Genomic DNA, 16,916 nt, shown 5'->3' on the forward strand with positions numbered 1-16,916 from the left:
GCAACGTTCATAATCGATGGGAGATGTCATACTAAGTACGAATGGTTCACTTCAACTTGATTGATGACACCCAACAGCGATGCCGAGACGGTGCTGGACGAAGACTCGCCCCTGTCCCCGTGTATATGGGCCTACTCAGCGGCAGTTGAGGAGCAGCGACAGTCGGAGACGGCGGAGACATCGAGTGCGGTGTGTGCTGCACAGGTCTCAGCGCCTCGGCAAAACGGTAACGTGATAGATATCTAGTATGCTGTGTACTATAATTTGACATGTGCACGCTCAGAGACCGACTCCAGATTGCAGAATACACACAGAGAGCTTCAGCTGTCACCCGCGTCACAGCTAAATGTGCTCTCGCAGATTAGTGAGCTCGCGGATGCACAGTCAAGACAACAGGAAGCAGGTCCAGAATCGTTGCGCCCGATTCAACAGGCGCAACGCGCACATGTGTGGGCACCGGCTATTGAGACGGCAAAGAAGAAGAAGAATGCGCGTACCACGTCTACCACCAAACCGAAGAAGCAGAAAACGACGCAGAAGAAAACATCGTGCTCGCTGGTAGAGCGACTCGCAGTGGACATGCTCGACTGGGAAACGTGCAGTGGTGCGTCAGAGGTTTATCAGTATATGACTTCATTTCCAGCTCGGTGCTTAACTATGATGTTATTTTATTTGCAGAGGGAGACTTGTTGATGGTTGACATCGACGCCGAGGAAGATCAATGGGTCTACGATGACATCTCCGATAGCGATTTTGATACGTAATTCTTAATTTTATTCGACATCGACTACAGTGTAGTCTAAACAAGCTACCTTCCTCTGGTATTTAAATGCTTAAATGCTCCTTCATCGCTAATAGTGAAGGAGGAAGGACGGGCTTCGATCCCATGGCGCCAAATAGGGTCCACTATTTAGGTTGTATTTTCCCTATTCCCGCCAAATGCAATTTGCTCCAAGATGAGCAACAGCCTGCGCTGGTCGGCTTCTTCTGCGGCCGCAGCGGACAACGAGGACAGCGGGGCCGCTTCCTCCATCTCGGATGTGTTTGCAGACGTACGCGCTTCTCTCTCTCTCTCTCTTGTGCTGTATCGTGTCTCCAGAGGCTCAATATTGCTGTGTTCACTCATAGATGCTAACCGTCAACGAGGACTTGATCGTAGCGGCGGCCGAGAGCCAAGCTGAAGGAGACGTAGAAGGACTTATCGCGTGAGTGGTCTTGCGTAATGAAGCTGTAGTAATGTGTTGCAGTAGTGAACGTGGTGTTTGCTGTAGGTACCAGCGCATTCTGCACCGAGACCTGATGGAGATGGCCGAGTTCATCGACTCCATGTTCGGTGTCTACAGCAATACTAACAGCAACAACATCAGCAATCTCACCACGGTACTGCGTCTTGCAGCCCCATGATATTCCTCTACTATTGTATATTATCTAACACTGTAGTTGCCATTGCAGACGAAGAGCGATGAATCGGAGCCTCCAGTAGTAGTTGATCTGACTACCGACGCTGCGAATGGACAAGAGTCTGCTCCAACAGCGGAGAAAAATACGACAGCAAAACAGAAAGCGGTAAAAAAGAAAGCGCAACGTGGTGCATTGCTTACAGCTATCGAAGCAGGCGAAAGGGTTCGTGAAATCCAACGATCCAAGGAGCAATGGATCAAGTCGCGACATCAAGTGCTGGAGGAGGAAGGCGTCAGTGCAATCATGAACGAAAATGCAAATGGCATGTTGGAGGTCGCTACTGCAAAGTCAGGAGAGAAGAACACACAACAAGGGAGTGGAGGCATAGCACTGGCGAATCAGCTGCGTGCGCACCAACATATCGCTGCGTTCTTACAAGCGACGAAAGGAGCTTCTGCACCAGGTTCTGCTCCTCCAATGGCGCCTATGAACCTGCTGCTTGCAAACCAGCTAGCTATGCCTACAGCGACCCCATCGTTGCCAATGCCTCCGCACATATCACCTATTCCAATGGCCAGTAGTGCAGAGCAGCCGATTAAGCCAGCCATGGTCGGGAATAGCGTCCCCAAGATCGCTCTGCCTCCAGCACACTCAATGTTCAACATGCTCTTAGCATTTCCTGGAGCTCCACAACTGATGTTCAATCCTCAAGCCGTGAGAGGGCTGATGCCAATGTCGCAGTGGCAACCACAGTTGCAGACGCCTTTACCAGCTCGAAGTGTAGTCCCCGTTCGGCCTCCAGGTGAGCATTTCCTACTGTAGTACTACCTCGCTATTGTATTGTTGCTCTAATACCGCTGTGTATGCCCCGCTGTGCAGCTAAAACCCCAGAGTTCAAACGAATGTGCGAATCGTGCCGCAAACGGCACTTCAGTGTACGGCAATGTCGTCTTGTGCTTCAACATACAGACCCTGAATGGCAACCAGCGCAACCGCCACCAGCAGTTAGACGACGAAGGCGCAAGCCATCTGCTGCCAATACCACAAAGCAAGTAACTTAATAAACTCTTCAAACAGCTCTCATTTTACTTGTAGATTCTTCAACACATTTGGAACAAGTGCAGAGCTTGAAAGAAGAAATGCGATGCTAGAACCCTCGCAGATACTGTAATCCTTATCCATTGCCACGAACGCAGCATCAATAGCACCCAGAAGGGCTCAGCATGGCAAGCTCGCTCACTACACATCGCAAAGCATACAAAACGTCAGTCATCGGTCGTATCGTTCACAAACTCCACATCAACAGGACGCCACCTCTTCCTTCTCCTCACGCGCTTGCGTCCGACGCGCATAGTACGTGTCCAGATGCTTCTTCGGAATCTTCTTCAACAACTCCTTCGGGAATGCGCGGAAGAGCGACCAAGCGAGGTCCAATGACTCGAAGATGTCACGCGACTGGTACGGACCCTGCGCGATGAACTTCCCCTCGAACTTGTCCGTAAACTTGAGGTACAGATGGTCTTCCAGCGAAAGAGCCTCCTCACCGACCACAGCCTTCATGGCCTGGACATCCTTGCCGGTAGCGTAACTAGCATACTATTACACATGAACACATCAAACAAACCGTCAAGATCTAGATCACACGAGTTCACCAACTCATAGTCACCCTACCAGCTGATTCGACACTGCGCTGTGATCATCGCGCGTCATACCCTCGCCAATAGCACTCTTCATCAAACGCGACAACGATGGCAACACGTTAATAGGCGGGAAGATCTGACGGTTGTGCAGCTGACGATCCACGTAAATCTACAGCAACAACAGCAACAAATATCACGTTAGCAAGCCAAATCTCGTTGTGATGGCAGTACGATCCAATAATTACCTGTCCTTCCGTAATGTAGCCCGTCAAATCCGGAATGGGGTGAGTGATATCATCGTTGGGCATGGTCAAAATGGGTAGCTGCGTGATGGAACCATTGCGGCCCGTCACACGACCAGCACGCTCGTACAGTGTCGACAGATCCGTGTACATGTAACCAGGGTAACCACGACGTCCGGGCACTTCTTCACGGGCAGCAGACACCTCGCGAAGGGCATCAGCGTACGAACTCATATCCGTCAGGATGACCAGCACGTGCATGTCGCGCTCGTAGGCGAGATACTCGGCCGTGGTCAACGCCAGGCGCGGCGTCACAATACGCTCAATGGTAGGATCATTGGCCAGATTCATGAACAGCGCCGTCTTCTGCATAGATCCACTCTCCTCGAAATCGTTACGGAAGAAACGAGCTGTCTCCATGTTGACACCCATAGCACCGAACACAATGGCGAAGTTGTCATCGTGGGAGTCCACCACGTCCTTGCGTTGCACCAGACCCGCCTGGCGTACAATTTGCGCGGCAATCTGCATAGCACACACACAATATACAGTCAGCTCTAGCGTAATACAAACTCGAGCATTGTTGCCTAGTACCTCGTTGTGGGGCAGACCAGCGGCGGAGAAGAGCGGGATCTTCTGTCCACGAGCGATGGAGTTCATCACGTCAATAGCGGAGATACCCGTTTGAATCATCTCCTTGGGATAGTCACGGCACGACGGGTTGATGGGCTGGCCCTCGATGTCCAAGTATTCTTCAGCCACGACGGCAGGGGCGCCGTCGATGGCCTTACCGGAGCCGTTGAAGGCGCGACCCAACATTTCCTCCGAGATGGCCATCTTCAGGACATCGCCCGTGAACTCACAGTGTGTGTGGCGGTTATCGATGCCATCCGTGCCTTCGAACACCTGCACAACGGCCTTGCTGCCCTGCACTTCCAGTACTTTACCCTGGCGCTTTTCGCCGCTGGCCAGCGTCAGGTTAACGATCTCGGCGAACTTGGGCAGCTAAACAAGAAGAAAATAAGCGCCACATCAGTACACCCGACTGCGCAGTGGATCTGCCGGTTCAACGCACCTTGACATTCTCCAGAATGACCAGCGGGCCGTTCACACCCGAGATGGTGCGGTAATCTGCGGAAGATCCAAAGCGGATCAATCACGGGCAGTCCACACACTCACAATCGACTCAAGACGCACCGATTCGCGGCTCCACGTAGTAGTCACGCACCACCGCCGCTGCGTTCGCCTGGAAGGCCTGCTCCGCCGTCACCATCACTCTTCAATCTACTCGATGCTTCGCTTCGGCCGCTAGAAAGATTTCTAAGATTTCAACGCCTCCCTACTATCGGACTAAGTACGAAAAGGAGCTTCAACTACGGTCTATTCGGCTCAGGAGCCGGCAACGCAGGCGCCAAGATCATTAAGACAAGCAACGCAATAAACAGGGCTCAACAAGTGTCTAGGTAGTGTGTACTCGTGTCAAGGAGAGAAATAGTACGGGTGCTCCGCTCTTTTGGCTTATTCGTCCTCCTTCTTCGGCTTGGAAGCTTCCACGCCGTCGTCGTCGCTGGAGACGTACGTGGTGGCATCCTCCTCGTCGGCAGCCGACGCAACGGCAGATGCGGCAGCCTCGTCGCTGGTGTCTTGCACTCCAGCAGGCTTCATCCGCTGGAGCTTCTCGAGCCAGGAAACGGCGCTGCCCGACGTGCTCGACGGGTCGAACGAGCCCCGGGCTGAGATCTGCTGCGGAGAGTAGATGAAGACGTCCTCCTTGAGCTTCTCCGCGTAATTCTCCCCGGTTGTCCACTTGGCACTCTGTTGGCGCAACGAGGCCACCAGTGCCTCGCGACGGCGCTCCACTTCGGCGTTCCGCTCCTGGCGCACCACCACCTTCTCCTCGAAGTATTTCCTGCAAGCAGAAACCACATTTCATCAGTTACTCGACGATTTCTGCTTGTCCGCGGCGGGCACAATCTCTTGAGTAATGACAAGCGAGAAGTGCCCAGCCGACATGTGCATTGCCACTTCAAGAGACCCACCTGACTTTCTCGTCGTGGATGGCCTTCTCACGAGCGACCTCCTTAGCGCGGATTGCCTGCTGCTGGCGCTTAATCTCTAGTCGGGCCGCCTTAGCCTTCATAATTTTCTGGCGCTGAGCCCTGTATGCGAGAAATAGTCGAGTTAGTGCTTTTCGTTCCTATCGCAGCCGAAAATTTGCCGCTTCACGTACTCTGCATCACGCGCGAGTTTCTCTCTGCGGCGTTTCTCCTCCTCAATAAAGTCCTTGCGGAGCGACGCGATCTCCTTGCGGTACTCGGCGCGAGCCTGGACGAACGAGTAGGTCTCTGAGGCCGAGGTCGAGAGCTGTGGTAGCACAGAGACAAAGTCAGAGATGCTAATGGCGTTACACCTTCATATAGCAGGTGCAGATTAACGTACTGCTCGAGAGACAGCGCCACTCTTGGCAGCAGCAGTAAGGCCCACTCGCGAGATCATAATGCAGGGGGTCTACAAGCAAAATGCTCAAGACCACACACTGCGCTTACCTTTTTAATGAAGTCTATATTGGCCAATCGTTGCTTTACACTGTACACCGGAATAAATTATGATATTTCCTAGGACGTATTTAAGCGATGTGCTACGGTACGCGAGAGCAGGTCAATTACCGCACCTAGTCAGTTTAAGAGCATTATTTTATAGAGCATACACTTTAACGGCGGTTTACCGGTAATTATGCGGTACTTTTAATTTGTTTCTATCCAATGACGATCCTGGATTTTCCAGAAAATCCTGGATTTTCGGGTAAAAGCAAGCAAAAGAAAAAATGCTTTTTTCACAACATTGGGTTGACTTGTTTCTTTTTCACAGTGTCCGGAGTTGAAACAGTTACCGATTTTTCTGGACTTAACTATCGGACAATTTACCCGTAAAAAACCGGTACTAAGCGGGTAGGTAAACGCTATGCTGTTTGATAGAATTTAGGTGCACCACACTGTTTGGTGTAAGCCACAGAAATGCAGACACATATCGACTGGTTGAACTCCAAGTTTCCTGCCGGTCAGCGGCAACGGGACGCTTTCCGCAGCTACTGTCCGGATCCGCAGGGCGTACCAGACCACCTAAAACCAAACCACCAAGCACTCCGCCAATACGAGCAGGCGTTCGAGGTGCTGGTCTTCTTTCTGGGGGCCCCGTGGACACTGTGGACGGTATGGAGAGAGCTGCTCCGCCACGTTCCCTACGGGACGGTTGGCAATCGTTATCCAATCAGAATCCTCCATTTAGAGAACGTTCTCATTGTTGCAGACGATACACTTTTTGGTTCAATGCACTGCGTAAAGAGCTCCACTCTACAATTTCAGAGGCGCTGCAATGGACCACGACGCTGCCGCTCCTGCCACCCCGGAAGGCGACAACTCGACGCGCTGCGAGGCTTGCAAGTCCTGTGGCGCGATTCTGGAGCTGGACGGATGCGGACATCGCTTCCACCCTCGCTGCATCTTCGCATGGCCAGCGACACACTGCGAGGTGTGCAACGAGCCCGTGAGCAACGTACTCGTGTTCCGTGAAAGCAAGAACCGGTCGAACACGAGTGCGCGTAAGGGCAAGTGGAGTATCGATGAGCACAAATACGCCAACCTGCTGATGAAACAGTTCAAGCTGGGTGCGCTGCCGCTCGCGGATGGGCTGCACCTGCGCGTGTTCATGGCCAACATGCTGCAGTGCGACCCGCTGCGCGTGACCAAGAAATACACGGGCCAGGCTATCGGCAAGCAGAATTTCTTCTACCAACGCGAGAAGAACTACTGCTACAATCTGCACGTGAAGCTCCAGAAGCAGCTCTCGAACCTACGCAACCACTACTATTGGCACGTCCAGTACCGCTGCAAGTTCGGGCCCAACCTCAACATCCAGGAGCTCAAAGCTGCTGAGGCGGACTACTGGACCCGTGAATTCTGCAAGTTTGCCAAGAAAATCGGACAAAAGGTCGAATTCACCAGCGTCTCGGCAAGTGACGCCTGTCCCTCCACTAAGAGCGTCATCGCTCCGCGTCCAGCCTCAGAGACTAATCAGAGATCCGACGATGATGCAACCCCCGAACAAGTCGTACTTCCCCCAGTCTCCAGCCTCATAACGCGCGTTCCCGTCGTGAAAGTCGAGGACAATACGAAGTTGACTGCGACCGCGAAGGAGGACAACAGCGCGCCGTCCATGAAGGATGGAGTCAGCTTGATGCTTGGATTCGCTTCGACCATGGACCAGTCCCCCTCGCCTCTAAGTGCTGACGAGTGGAATGACCCGTCCGCCTTCGTGGATTTGACTCTGACAGACCTGTCGCAAGAGGAGCTGTCAGATGGAGATGCCACACTCAAGCCCTGCGCTCAGGAGATCCTGAAGAAGAGCAACTGGATGAACGACTGGATGAAGGAAGCTGAGCTTGACTGGAGCAAGGGCGCGATCTCTTGGTCACTTTCACTTTCCACGGAGCCGCTGGCAGACTTTTCGTAAGTCGGCCTGTGTGACAACGACACTCCACCAACTTCTACTACCAGTCACGTCAGTTAGCAAGAAGCACGCTGCAGCGTAGGCATTATACTACTACTTGGAAGACATTGATAATTTATTCGGCATCTACTCCTGACACCAGTACGGATGTGAAGCATGTAAAATGGCAACAATCTGCACCACATCCAAACCTCACGGGCTTTAAACACTTAGCTAGCCGCTGCGACGTTCGTTTGCGAGGCTCGTGGGCCTGGCGGCGAAGCTCTGTAGTCGTTCCTTGACCTTGCGCAGCTTTCGTCTCCGCTGGGTGGCGATCCGTCAGCAGTCGTAGCTGTGGACGAGTTGTCTGCATCAACAGGCGGCTCGAACTCCGGACTCACAGGTTGCGATAGCTGCGAGGGTGTAGCCGGGGACTGTAGATTCATGGGCATGGCCTGGCCGGGTGTATCCGAGGCGCCGTGCGACCCCAGGAATCCTGGACTGGTCGTGTCCACCTCGTAGTAAGTGGTGCTGAACCAGCGTGAGAGCACGCTCTTACAGCAGAAGGCCGATCCAATAGCCCCCGTCCATGTGATCTCAGCATTCGCGGCGTCTTTCGACTTGTACGTCTGGTTGTCCATCGCGATCTTGTGCGCCTTCTCCCGTGATACCGACATCGCAGCAGCGCGCTGAGCGGCCTTCGTGGTGCCCTGATGCGGCGCCACCTCATACTTGGCGTTGAGCATCTCAAAGAGCTCAACTTCGCGGCCGTACCAGCCGTCGATGATGGTGTCGATGGTGGCGTTGTCCAATTTGGCCGGGTTGTAGGCACGGTAGAACTCTACTAGCGCATCGCGCGTTGGTAAGGTGGCGTCATATTCGGCGCGGTCGTTTGGGTTCGATAGCACCGCGTACGCCGCCGGCACACCCTCCCACCGCGCCAGTGCCTCGGGCGACGGTTTCCTGTCTGGGTGGCACTTGAGTGCCAACTTTCTGTAAGCCTTCCGGATCTAAAACAACAATAGCAGCGAGGGGGTCTCCGTTAGTTCCGCACAATTTCTCCTATCTACCCTCTGCTGCTGACGCACCTCCGTGTGTGACGCGTCGCGAGAGATCCCCAGCAGCTCGTAGTGGTCCTTGTAGTGCACCTCGTGCTTGTCCAGGTCGCTCGACTGCATTTTGTACTTCTTCATGTACTCACGGTGCTGCTCCATGTCCTTATCCGACAGCTTGCCGCTGCTCTTGGACTTCGACTTTCCCATCGCCATTGTGCTTATTTTTCTGCGGTTGCTCTCCCCCTGCCTCTGGTGATGCCGAGCGATTCGACCGATGACTACTCGACTCTGGAGGCCTTGCTTGCACTTGCTCAACTGGCTTCACAATCTCTTTCGTTACTCATGTAAATATTGTGATACTCAGCCAATCCTCGACGTGCTACTCACGAAATATTGCAATGCACAACCAATCCACGACGAACTTTGTGTCCAAAAGTTTGATTTGTTTATCTGCGCGAAAAAACAACGATGGAAATTCCACCGGATTCATGACTTATCCAACGGAAGACATCTAGCGTGGTGCACAGTGCTTTATTTCTGCTGTATCGTCGTTCAGAACTACTGCATCTGGCGATGCTGCTTGACTTGAAAATGTGGTTAGCCAGCTTCATACCTATGGCACCAGTCTCCCGCCACCGTTTACTTGTCATTAAAGCTACATCGTGCTAGTGACTTTGAAGAACAACGCAAGGTATTGCATTCGTACGGGCTACGCGGCTCGTTTTCACCATTACATTTACTCGTTAAGGTTATGCAGCCGCTCAATCACATTGAACACTGTTGGTCGGGCGGTTGCGTCTTGATTCAGGATCCACCTGCAGTTTGCACAACCATGACAACGTTGTCATAAGCCACATGTAAACCCAGACATACCGCAGATACCTACTCACCGAATCATCTCACAGAACTTGGAGGAGTACGAGCAGTTCTTCGGGAACTTGATAGGTCCAATCACCGCCAGGTATGTGCACTCCACCACGCGAACGACGCCCGAGTCGTAGAAGGAGCACTCGAACGGCGAGTACCCGAACGCCATTGCGTACAGCAGACAGCCTAGCGACCACACATCAGTGGCGCTGGAAATGTGCGTATTATCCGGCACATCGTAGAGCTCTGGGAAAGATGAAACAACATGAGTCCAGCAGGAGTAACGTCAACGAGTAAGCTCTGCTTCCGTACCTGGTGCGCGATACGCCATCGAGCTCTGCTGTGCAGCGTGCTCTTGTAGTAATAGTGCGTCGGAGCGCTTAGAGATAGTGACGTCAGCATTGGTGACGGAGCCGAAGTCCGTTAGCAGCGGCTCGCCCTCGTCGGACAGCATGACATTCTCCGGCTGCAACGAATAAACCATCAGTAAGAAACCCAATAGCACAAGTATCCAGTAACACAGCTATTCATTACCTTAATATCACGATGTGCGAGCGGCGGCGACTTGGAGTGTAGCTCTGCTACAGCCCGACAAATCTGGAGAAACATGTCCAGAATCTGCGCCTCAGGAATCCGGACGTCTTGGCTGCCCTCGCATTAACCCGGAAACTGTTAGCAAAGAAGCAACACACACATAACAACTCACAGCTAGTTAATACCTGATTGCAGTGTTAATCATATCACGCAGCGTTCCATTCTGTCCACAACCGAGAAGTTAGTCCCAACTCCATAAGCTAGTAAAAAATATACCAAAAGCTGAAGCACCTCCATGAACGGAAACAGTAGGTAATATTCGAACATCTCTACACCAGTGGATACCACGGCGTAGTCACAGAGTGGCATGATGTTCGGGTGCGCAAAAGCCTTGTGCGCTTGAATCTCCGCTTTGGCTAGTTGCACCTGCTCGTTCGTCTGACATAGAATCTTCTTGAGAGCGAAAGCCTCGCCCGTGTCGGTGTCTCTGGCCTTATAGACGAAAGAGAAGCCTCCCTGCGCAATCTCTGAGCTGACTATCACCCTACAGAGCACAACAGGTCAATCAATAACAAATACCGACATCGACAGAACTGGAAACTCGCGTACGTTCGGCCGCTCTGCATACGGATAGAGTGCGTGTAGCCCAGACACGACAGCAGTCTCTGCGCTGCGTAGAAGGGGAAGAACGTCACGGCCGAGCAGATGCGGCTCGATGTGGCGCCGGGCGACTGCCGCGCTACCGGCAAGAACGCTTCCTTTTCCGCCATGGTAAAGTGAAGAGCTTTCGAACAACTATTCTTTATTTATTACCTTGCAATAAAGACCTGATTAGGTGCAAAGGTTGTTATTGGAGGGGACCATCTGACAGCAATGACAAGCACAACTTCCAGTCAACAATGAGAGGCGTGCAGCTACAGCGAGGAATTGCTGGCGCCTGTGTGAACAGTAGGCGACGCTCGCTAGCTACGGCTGCAGCAGTGCTGGAGGAGGCACCAATCTGTCGGAAGAAGAGTCTGTTGGTGGACGGCAACAACGCGCTCTATCATTTCTACGATCCGCTGTCCACCGTCGAGCAGTGCGTGGTGATGGCACCATTTTGCCTACTTAATGCCATCCCTGACTAACGCCTTTGTGTGCTTTGGTTGTACAGTGACGGAATCCAGACTGGCGCGGTGGATGGTCTTCTGCGACTTCTACGGCGGATGGACAAGACGCACCAGCCTGAACACATTTCCGTCGTGTTCGACTCGAGACAGCGCCCCACCACCAGACGAATCATCCAGCCAGACTACAAGACGGACCGAGCGCCGACACCACAGTCACTAGTGCCGCAGTTTGCATACGCTAAAGAAGTTTTCAGCAAGGCCAACGTGAACTGCATCGAGCGCCCGGGGATGGAGGCGGACGATATCATTGCCTCATACTCGACGCAGTATACGACTGCTGGCTTCGACGTACTGCTCATTTCCAACGACAATGACTTCTTGCAGCTCGTTCATGATGGCGTCAACGTAGAAACTGACGCAGAAGCCACAGACAGTAGTGTATCCGACAGCATCGACCTGGCTCCTGCCGTTGTGGAGATCTACCAACCATCCAGACGTCGATATATCCGCGAGCGAAACTTGCGTGGAAGATTTTTTGGCTTGCACCCCAAGTTGCTGCCCGACTTCCATGCGCTGTGTGGTCACCACTGGAAGAGGCTTCCTAGAGTGAGTAACTTGACCGACGAGAAAGCGGTGCAGTTGCTCATTGAGTATGGAGGTCTTTATCCTTTGCTACGCCAACTCGATTCACTGGATGACCCCGTCCTGTGCAAGACGTTGAAGCAGTGCATCACTTCAGTCGAATCCTCCTACCGCATGGTCAAGCTCATTGACACAGTCAAATTGCCAGTGGCCATCGATGAACTACGTCGGCCCCAACTGAACTAGACAATGGATTATCCATAGAAAAGGGGGTAAAAAGCACATTAGAGCCTCAGAACTGAGCATGGTTGACCGACCTATTCATGCATCAACTTTCATATCCTCTGCCTCGTCAACTACTGTTCGCCTTTCACCAGAGGTGGCTGGAAGCGCAATTGTAGGCATCGATTCCGTTTCTTCGAGTTCATCATCGTCCGAGTCCGACTCACTGCTCCCCTGGAGGCCTGCACGCGTCTCCTTGATCTTCATCTTAATAAGGTCAAGACGCTCCTTTGCGCGGCGGTTAGAGAACCACGTCTTGATCTGCTGCTTCGTCACTCCAAGTGCATTCCCAGAGTACTCGTCCGTATGATCATCTTGGTTCAGCACCTTCAGCAACTCCTCCAGTCGAGCCACAGTCGGCCGTGGGTTCTTTTCGTACTCTTCGATTATTGTTGCGAGCTGCTTCACGTTGAAGATCCGTCCTGCTTGTGCACTTCCGGCGGAGTCTTCGTCGCTTCTACTGACTGTTTCTGTCGTCTCTGTAGCTGCAGTATGGACGTTAGGAGTCTCCGTTTTAGAACGCTTAGCGTTACTTTTATCGTCACTCACAGCAGCTTTACGCTTCGCACCAGACCCACCAGGAGCAATGGCCAATGTCTTTGACTTCGACTTGGCGCGGGACTTGGAGCCTTTTTCCGATTTAGTATCGTTGTCCGACTCTGTATCACTGGAGCTAGACGAGCTCGAGGCGGCGTCATCAATATGCAGATCCGCACCACTCAAGGCTTGAGGCGGTTGATTTGCAGACCGTCGCTTGTAGAACCAGCAGCGAATCTGCTTGTAGTCGATAGATCTCTGCGCCGCATCGCTCGACGGGTCCGAAGACGCGATTGCATTCAAACGCGCCGCAATTTTGTCCAATTTCTTCTTGCTCGGAGTGTCTTCCTTGTGAAAGTACTTCTCAAGCTTCACCAGCTGAGCCAGGGAGAACTTAACACGCGGTCGCCGCGACTCTGGTGAAGGTGTCGGGCCTGAACTCGGCGACGATCCGGGTGTTCCAGGCAAAGATTCGGTATCCACACTCAGCAGTAGCGACCGTGGTTTCTCCTTCCGCTTCTTGTTAGTACTGGCCTCCCCAGCCATCGCAGCCACCACACTCGGGGCATCTCCGTTCTCCACAATCCATTGAAACTCGTCTTGCAGCTTCTTCGTCTGTCGCACAAGCTCCTTGTTATCCTTGTGAGCAATCAGAACCAATTCCAACTGCCGCTGTATTCCTGACTCAATCAGCACGGCGCGCGGGATAATAAGAGACAGCAACAACTCGATGATGTCCGTGAGTTCCTCAGCAGATGCGTCTTCCTCTAGCATCTTCAGCATCTTCATCTTGATGTGTGAGACTTCCTCTTTTCCAAGCGGTTTGGACGCTCCAGTGCGAGCATTCTTATAAGGAACATGCAACCTCTCTCGAGCACGTTCGATCGCAGCAAGACGTAACGCTTTGGTTTCCTCTTCGCTCTTGCCAGCGTCACGAGCGTCCCTAAGTGCCTTCCTCACGGAAGCAACATGATCGATTCGAATTCGCTTTTTCTGGACGCTCGATCCAGAAGTAGGAGGTCTATCAACCCCATCTCTCATCGATCCTCCACATGGAATTGCTTTAGGCGCTCTGCCGTGCATGGGTTGGTCTGCAGTGTTTGCAATCAAAGCCATATCCGCTTCATCAACGACATGGCCAGAGCCCTGTCCATTCTCGCGCATCCGTGACACTCGCGCCTCAAGCACTTCCTTGGCTTCGTCGATGTACGCAGCCTTCATCTTCTTGACACTGTCAGCATCCATGTCAGTAGTAGAAATGTCCTTCATCTTGAGGCGCATGTAGTCCAGACGTTCCTTCGCACGCCTGTTGTCAAACCAGATGCGGATCTGCTTCACTGAAATGCCTTCCGGTTGCAACTCTGGATCCGCATAGTCTGGACAATTGATGATGCGGTACATCGAGTGGATCTCGCTAGACTCGGGTCGAGAGGATCGCTGGTACCATTCCTCCAGCTTCTGAATCTGCTTCGATGAATACAAGCGACTTGCGCCACTCTTTCCTTTCGAGCCCGATGCAGATCGACCGGCCGTTCCTGTCGCCTGCTTTCTGGCTCCACTGGCCGATGTAGACTTGCGATCTTGGTTGGGAGTTGCTTTAGCCTCCCTAATAAAGTCAACCTCGAACTGGATGCCTGCAACTTGTAGCTGCTCCAGCAGCTGCTTCAAGGAATCCAAGCCATTGTGCACTCGACGCAGAAGTACATCTTTCTCTGAGATTCCGGCATTGTTCCCGTTACTGGCACTTGCATCGTTTGTTGCAACAATCTGCGAAGAAGCAGCGGAAGACGCGTGTGCTGATGATGCAGGAACCAACAGGAACGGAGGTGGGGGCGGAGATTCGACCTGTTGTTGATGTTGCTGTTCACGTTTGACGTCGTTATTGCCAGTGCTAGCACCGTGAATACTGCCATTTCCAGCGCCATTGGAATATTCAAGCCAATTCGGGCCCATGACGCTGTTGATCTCCTTCGTTAGAGTCTGCGTGATATGTAACATCTCCCCTGTCTGCTCCAGTATCGTAGAGTTGATGTTCTTCCCGCCGCGCAAAGCTAGATCCGTCAAGCGCTGTACCTCCGTCTCAGCAGCAGTACCAGTTACATCTCCTGCTACCCCGGCCTTGTCATCAATTTCACCCTTGCCTCGGTTTGTAGAGGAAGAAGACTTGGAACCACGACTAGCTCGGCCTTTGGCAGAAAAATCGCTGCGGTGCTGCTTGCGGGGCGTGTTAGCAGGAGGTTTCTCAGTCGAAGCGGTCTTGACGGCTGGCTCGCAGTCTGGACAATACCACTGGCGATTGGCGGCCGGCACTAGTTTGGGGAACTGCTGACGGAAGCAGCTCGTGTGGTACATGCACTTGCACTGCTGACACAGCAGCGCCCGTCGCCCATTGCGCGGTTCATGACATGCCTCGCACTCTTTGCGAGCCACAGTGCGACGGCGAGCTGCGATGATCGCTCCCACATTGGAGGTGCCTGATTTGAGCGTCAATGTCGTCGAGTCGTCCACGTGCTGGGCACTAGCATTGCTGGGACTGGGCGATGGCGCACGGTTCGCAGCTGCTTCCGATGCCGAGTCCGTCTCGCTGTGCGCTGGCATATTCTTCATATTGTTCCTCTCCTCTAGAGCTGGGGTTGATGCGTTAAGGGATTCTGCTCTCTTAGGCGACTCGTCATCGTCTTCGTCGGTCTCGGAGCGTCTCGGTGTCGCAGTGCTGTCCAAGTCGTCGTCAGATGGCGCGTTGAGTGACTCGTCATCGTCCTTCTCTACCTGTACACCGCCTTCCTCCTCCTCATACGCATCCGCTTCGTCGTCCTCTTCACCCAAGGCTACATTCTGTTTCGTTAGACCTCGGGGTGCCTCCATGTCCTCGACTCTGGCTGGCGGTGGTGGAACCCTCACGTCGCTCTTAACACCCGGCACGTCCTCTTCCTCGTCTGAGGCATCGTCGTCGTCGTCGGAGGCCGACTGGAGGTTACTCTTGTATACCAGCAGCGCCTTCTTGCGCTCCGTGGCGTCGTCCAGCGCTGCCTTACCCTCCATCTCGACGTCTCCCGTCCGTCGCTTCCCTCGCTCGTTTGTATTTTGTGCTCTGGTTGGGGGGCCGGTCATGCAGTAAGTACGACCACGGAGAAGTGTTGTTTACACAAAAAGATTTTTTTATACGGGTTAAATAGTGCTTCGGAACGAAGTAGAGCTTACTCTTCCTGAAACAACATCCGAATAGTAGCCCGTACAGTCACTTATCTATCTATTTGTATTGAATTACACCTAGCCCTATAAAACAAATTTTTTCGTGCCCCCAGACGTTGTTTCGGTACGAGGAAGCACCAACTCTGTATTAGGAATTTGTATTGGCGTAATTTAGAAGTAACCTCCTTGTGCTCGAACAACATTGTGAGGTTGTTTGGTGTTATTTGCATCACGACTTTTTGACACATTTTTTTCACAAGATTTTTACTTTAAAACTTTTTGTCGTGGGTATTTATAGGAGAGTGAAGATTCATACTGAAAAGTACGAGTCATACGGAAAAGTACGCGTTCATACTAAAATGTACTAGTCATACAAAAAGGTACGACGGTTCAGTCGTGGCCCGTGGATGCAACACGTGGTCAGTTCTCAATCTGACGTCTCTGAGAGAGCTGGGGATTCATCAGTTGGCTAAAAAATGGTCAGCATACGGCCAACGAGGTGATCAAGAAGGCTACGCAGACTGTCTACAAGGCCAGTTTTAAGAAGTTTTCCGATTTTTGCATCACTAACGGCTACCCCGACCCACGTCACGAGTGCCACTACAAACTACCCGTCGTTTTGATAGCATATTTGCAGAGTATCTCGGCTTCCAGTTCCATTTCACTGCAAACAGCTGAGAAGGCGAGATCTGCGGTCGCCAGCTACTATTCTTCTCACCAAAACAGCAACGGAACCAATGTCAACACGTGGAGTATACGCGAGGACGAGTCTGGAGAAAACCGCGGATACGGAAATCCTGCTCGAGACCCGTTTGTGCGTCAATTCCTGCGTCGGCTCAAGAAGAAGAAAGTGTGGTGGAGTGGGGGTCGCAAAAGCACGTTGCGATCCACTCTGACACACAGTGCCCTGGACTGCGACTAACGGAGGGGGTACTCCGATAACCGTGGGATTGCTGAGGGCTCACCTTGTGTACCCGTCGGCGGGGCTGG

The 16,916-nt window shown here is 52.7% G+C and overlaps 10 protein-coding genes across 13 annotated transcripts; 5 read left to right on the top strand and 5 right to left on the bottom strand.

Moving 5' to 3' along the window:
• The first annotated feature begins 43 nt into the window (after positions 1-43).
• On the top strand, positions 44-822 carry PPTG_12132 (hypothetical protein). Its single transcript, XM_008908361.1, has 3 exons — positions 44-226; positions 284-604; positions 679-822. Exons 1-3 carry the CDS (start codon positions 64-66, stop codon positions 762-764), a joined length of 570 nt encoding a protein of 189 aa, XP_008906609.1. The 5' UTR covers positions 44-63; the 3' UTR covers positions 765-822.
• Positions 823-921: 99 nt separating this feature from the next.
• Positions 922-2,483, top strand: PPTG_12133 (hypothetical protein). 3 transcript variants are annotated; one of them, XM_008908362.1, is made up of 5 exons: positions 926-1,052; positions 1,129-1,205; positions 1,272-1,380; positions 1,441-2,203; positions 2,281-2,483. In XM_008908362.1, the coding sequence occupies exons 1-5, from the start codon at positions 957-959 to the stop codon at positions 2,460-2,462; spliced, it is 1,227 nt and encodes a 408-aa protein (XP_008906610.1). In that variant the 5' UTR covers positions 926-956; the 3' UTR covers positions 2,463-2,483. The 3 variants fall into 3 exon arrangements, with proteins under 3 accessions (XP_008906612.1, XP_008906610.1, XP_008906611.1); XM_008908363.1 differs by having other exon boundaries at positions 1,453-2,203; XM_008908364.1 differs by having other exon boundaries at positions 922-1,052; positions 1,129-1,380; positions 1,453-2,203.
• PPTG_12134 (V-type proton ATPase subunit B, isoform) lies at positions 2,336-4,672 on the bottom strand. Its single transcript, XM_008908365.1, has 7 exons — positions 4,481-4,672; positions 4,359-4,414; positions 3,878-4,288; positions 3,287-3,808; positions 3,073-3,210; positions 2,716-2,997; positions 2,336-2,640 (listed from the first exon to the last, which is right to left on the bottom strand). Exons 1-7 carry the CDS (start codon positions 4,554-4,556, stop codon positions 2,638-2,640), a joined length of 1,488 nt encoding a protein of 495 aa, XP_008906613.1. The 5' UTR covers positions 4,557-4,672; the 3' UTR covers positions 2,336-2,637.
• On the bottom strand, positions 4,663-5,825 carry PPTG_12135 (hypothetical protein). Its single transcript, XM_008908366.1, has 4 exons — positions 5,723-5,825; positions 5,514-5,647; positions 5,323-5,442; positions 4,663-5,192 (listed from the first exon to the last, which is right to left on the bottom strand). The coding sequence occupies exons 1-4, from the start codon at positions 5,777-5,779 to the stop codon at positions 4,802-4,804; spliced, it is 702 nt and encodes a 233-aa protein (XP_008906614.1). The 5' UTR covers positions 5,780-5,825; the 3' UTR covers positions 4,663-4,801.
• A 497-nt stretch (positions 5,826-6,322) lies between these two features.
• Positions 6,323-8,981, top strand: PPTG_12136 (hypothetical protein). Its single transcript, XM_008908367.1, has one exon. The coding sequence runs from the start codon at positions 6,656-6,658 to the stop codon at positions 7,790-7,792; it is 1,137 nt and encodes a 378-aa protein (XP_008906615.1). The 5' UTR covers positions 6,323-6,655; the 3' UTR covers positions 7,793-8,981.
• Positions 7,842-9,204, bottom strand: PPTG_12137 (hypothetical protein). The gene is made up of 2 exons (XM_008908368.1): positions 8,857-9,204; positions 7,842-8,778 (listed from the first exon to the last, which is right to left on the bottom strand). The coding sequence occupies exons 1-2, from the start codon at positions 9,034-9,036 to the stop codon at positions 7,999-8,001; spliced, it is 960 nt and encodes a 319-aa protein (XP_008906616.1). The 5' UTR covers positions 9,037-9,204; the 3' UTR covers positions 7,842-7,998.
• A 118-nt stretch (positions 9,205-9,322) lies between these two features.
• On the bottom strand, positions 9,323-11,022 carry PPTG_12138 (NAK/MPSK protein kinase). The gene is made up of 7 exons (XM_008908369.1): positions 10,834-11,022; positions 10,516-10,768; positions 10,410-10,447; positions 10,225-10,336; positions 10,003-10,156; positions 9,714-9,936; positions 9,323-9,638 (listed from the first exon to the last, which is right to left on the bottom strand). The coding sequence occupies exons 1-7, from the start codon at positions 10,992-10,994 to the stop codon at positions 9,560-9,562; spliced, it is 1,020 nt and encodes a 339-aa protein (XP_008906617.1). The 5' UTR covers positions 10,995-11,022; the 3' UTR covers positions 9,323-9,559.
• PPTG_12139 lies at positions 10,731-12,284 on the top strand. 2 transcript variants are annotated; one of them, XM_008908371.1, is made up of 3 exons: positions 10,934-10,995; positions 11,068-11,302; positions 11,378-12,283. In XM_008908371.1, the coding sequence occupies exons 2-3, from the start codon at positions 11,124-11,126 to the stop codon at positions 12,159-12,161; spliced, it is 963 nt and encodes a 320-aa protein (XP_008906619.1). In that variant the 5' UTR covers positions 10,934-10,995; positions 11,068-11,123; the 3' UTR covers positions 12,162-12,283. The 2 variants fall into 2 exon arrangements, with proteins under 2 accessions (XP_008906618.1, XP_008906619.1); XM_008908370.1 differs by having other exon boundaries at positions 10,731-11,302; positions 11,378-12,284.
• Positions 12,106-15,913, bottom strand: PPTG_12140 (hypothetical protein). The gene has a single exon (XM_008908372.1). The coding sequence runs from the start codon at positions 15,843-15,845 to the stop codon at positions 12,237-12,239; it is 3,609 nt and encodes a 1,202-aa protein (XP_008906620.1). The 5' UTR covers positions 15,846-15,913; the 3' UTR covers positions 12,106-12,236.
• Positions 15,914-16,333: 420 nt separating this feature from the next.
• PPTG_12141 (hypothetical protein) lies at positions 16,334-16,848 on the top strand (the record flags this gene model as incomplete). Its single annotated transcript, XM_008908373.1, has 2 exons — positions 16,334-16,345; positions 16,411-16,848. 2 exons carry the CDS (start codon positions 16,334-16,336, stop codon positions 16,846-16,848), a joined length of 450 nt encoding a protein of 149 aa, XP_008906621.1.
• Positions 16,849-16,916: the final 68 nt, after the last annotated feature.

This window comes from Phytophthora parasitica, assembly GCF_000247585.1.
Source record: "Phytophthora parasitica INRA-310 unplaced genomic scaffold supercont2.29, whole genome shotgun sequence".
In the NCBI taxonomy this organism is placed as follows: domain Eukaryota; phylum Oomycota; class Peronosporomycetes; order Peronosporales; family Peronosporaceae; genus Phytophthora; species Phytophthora nicotianae.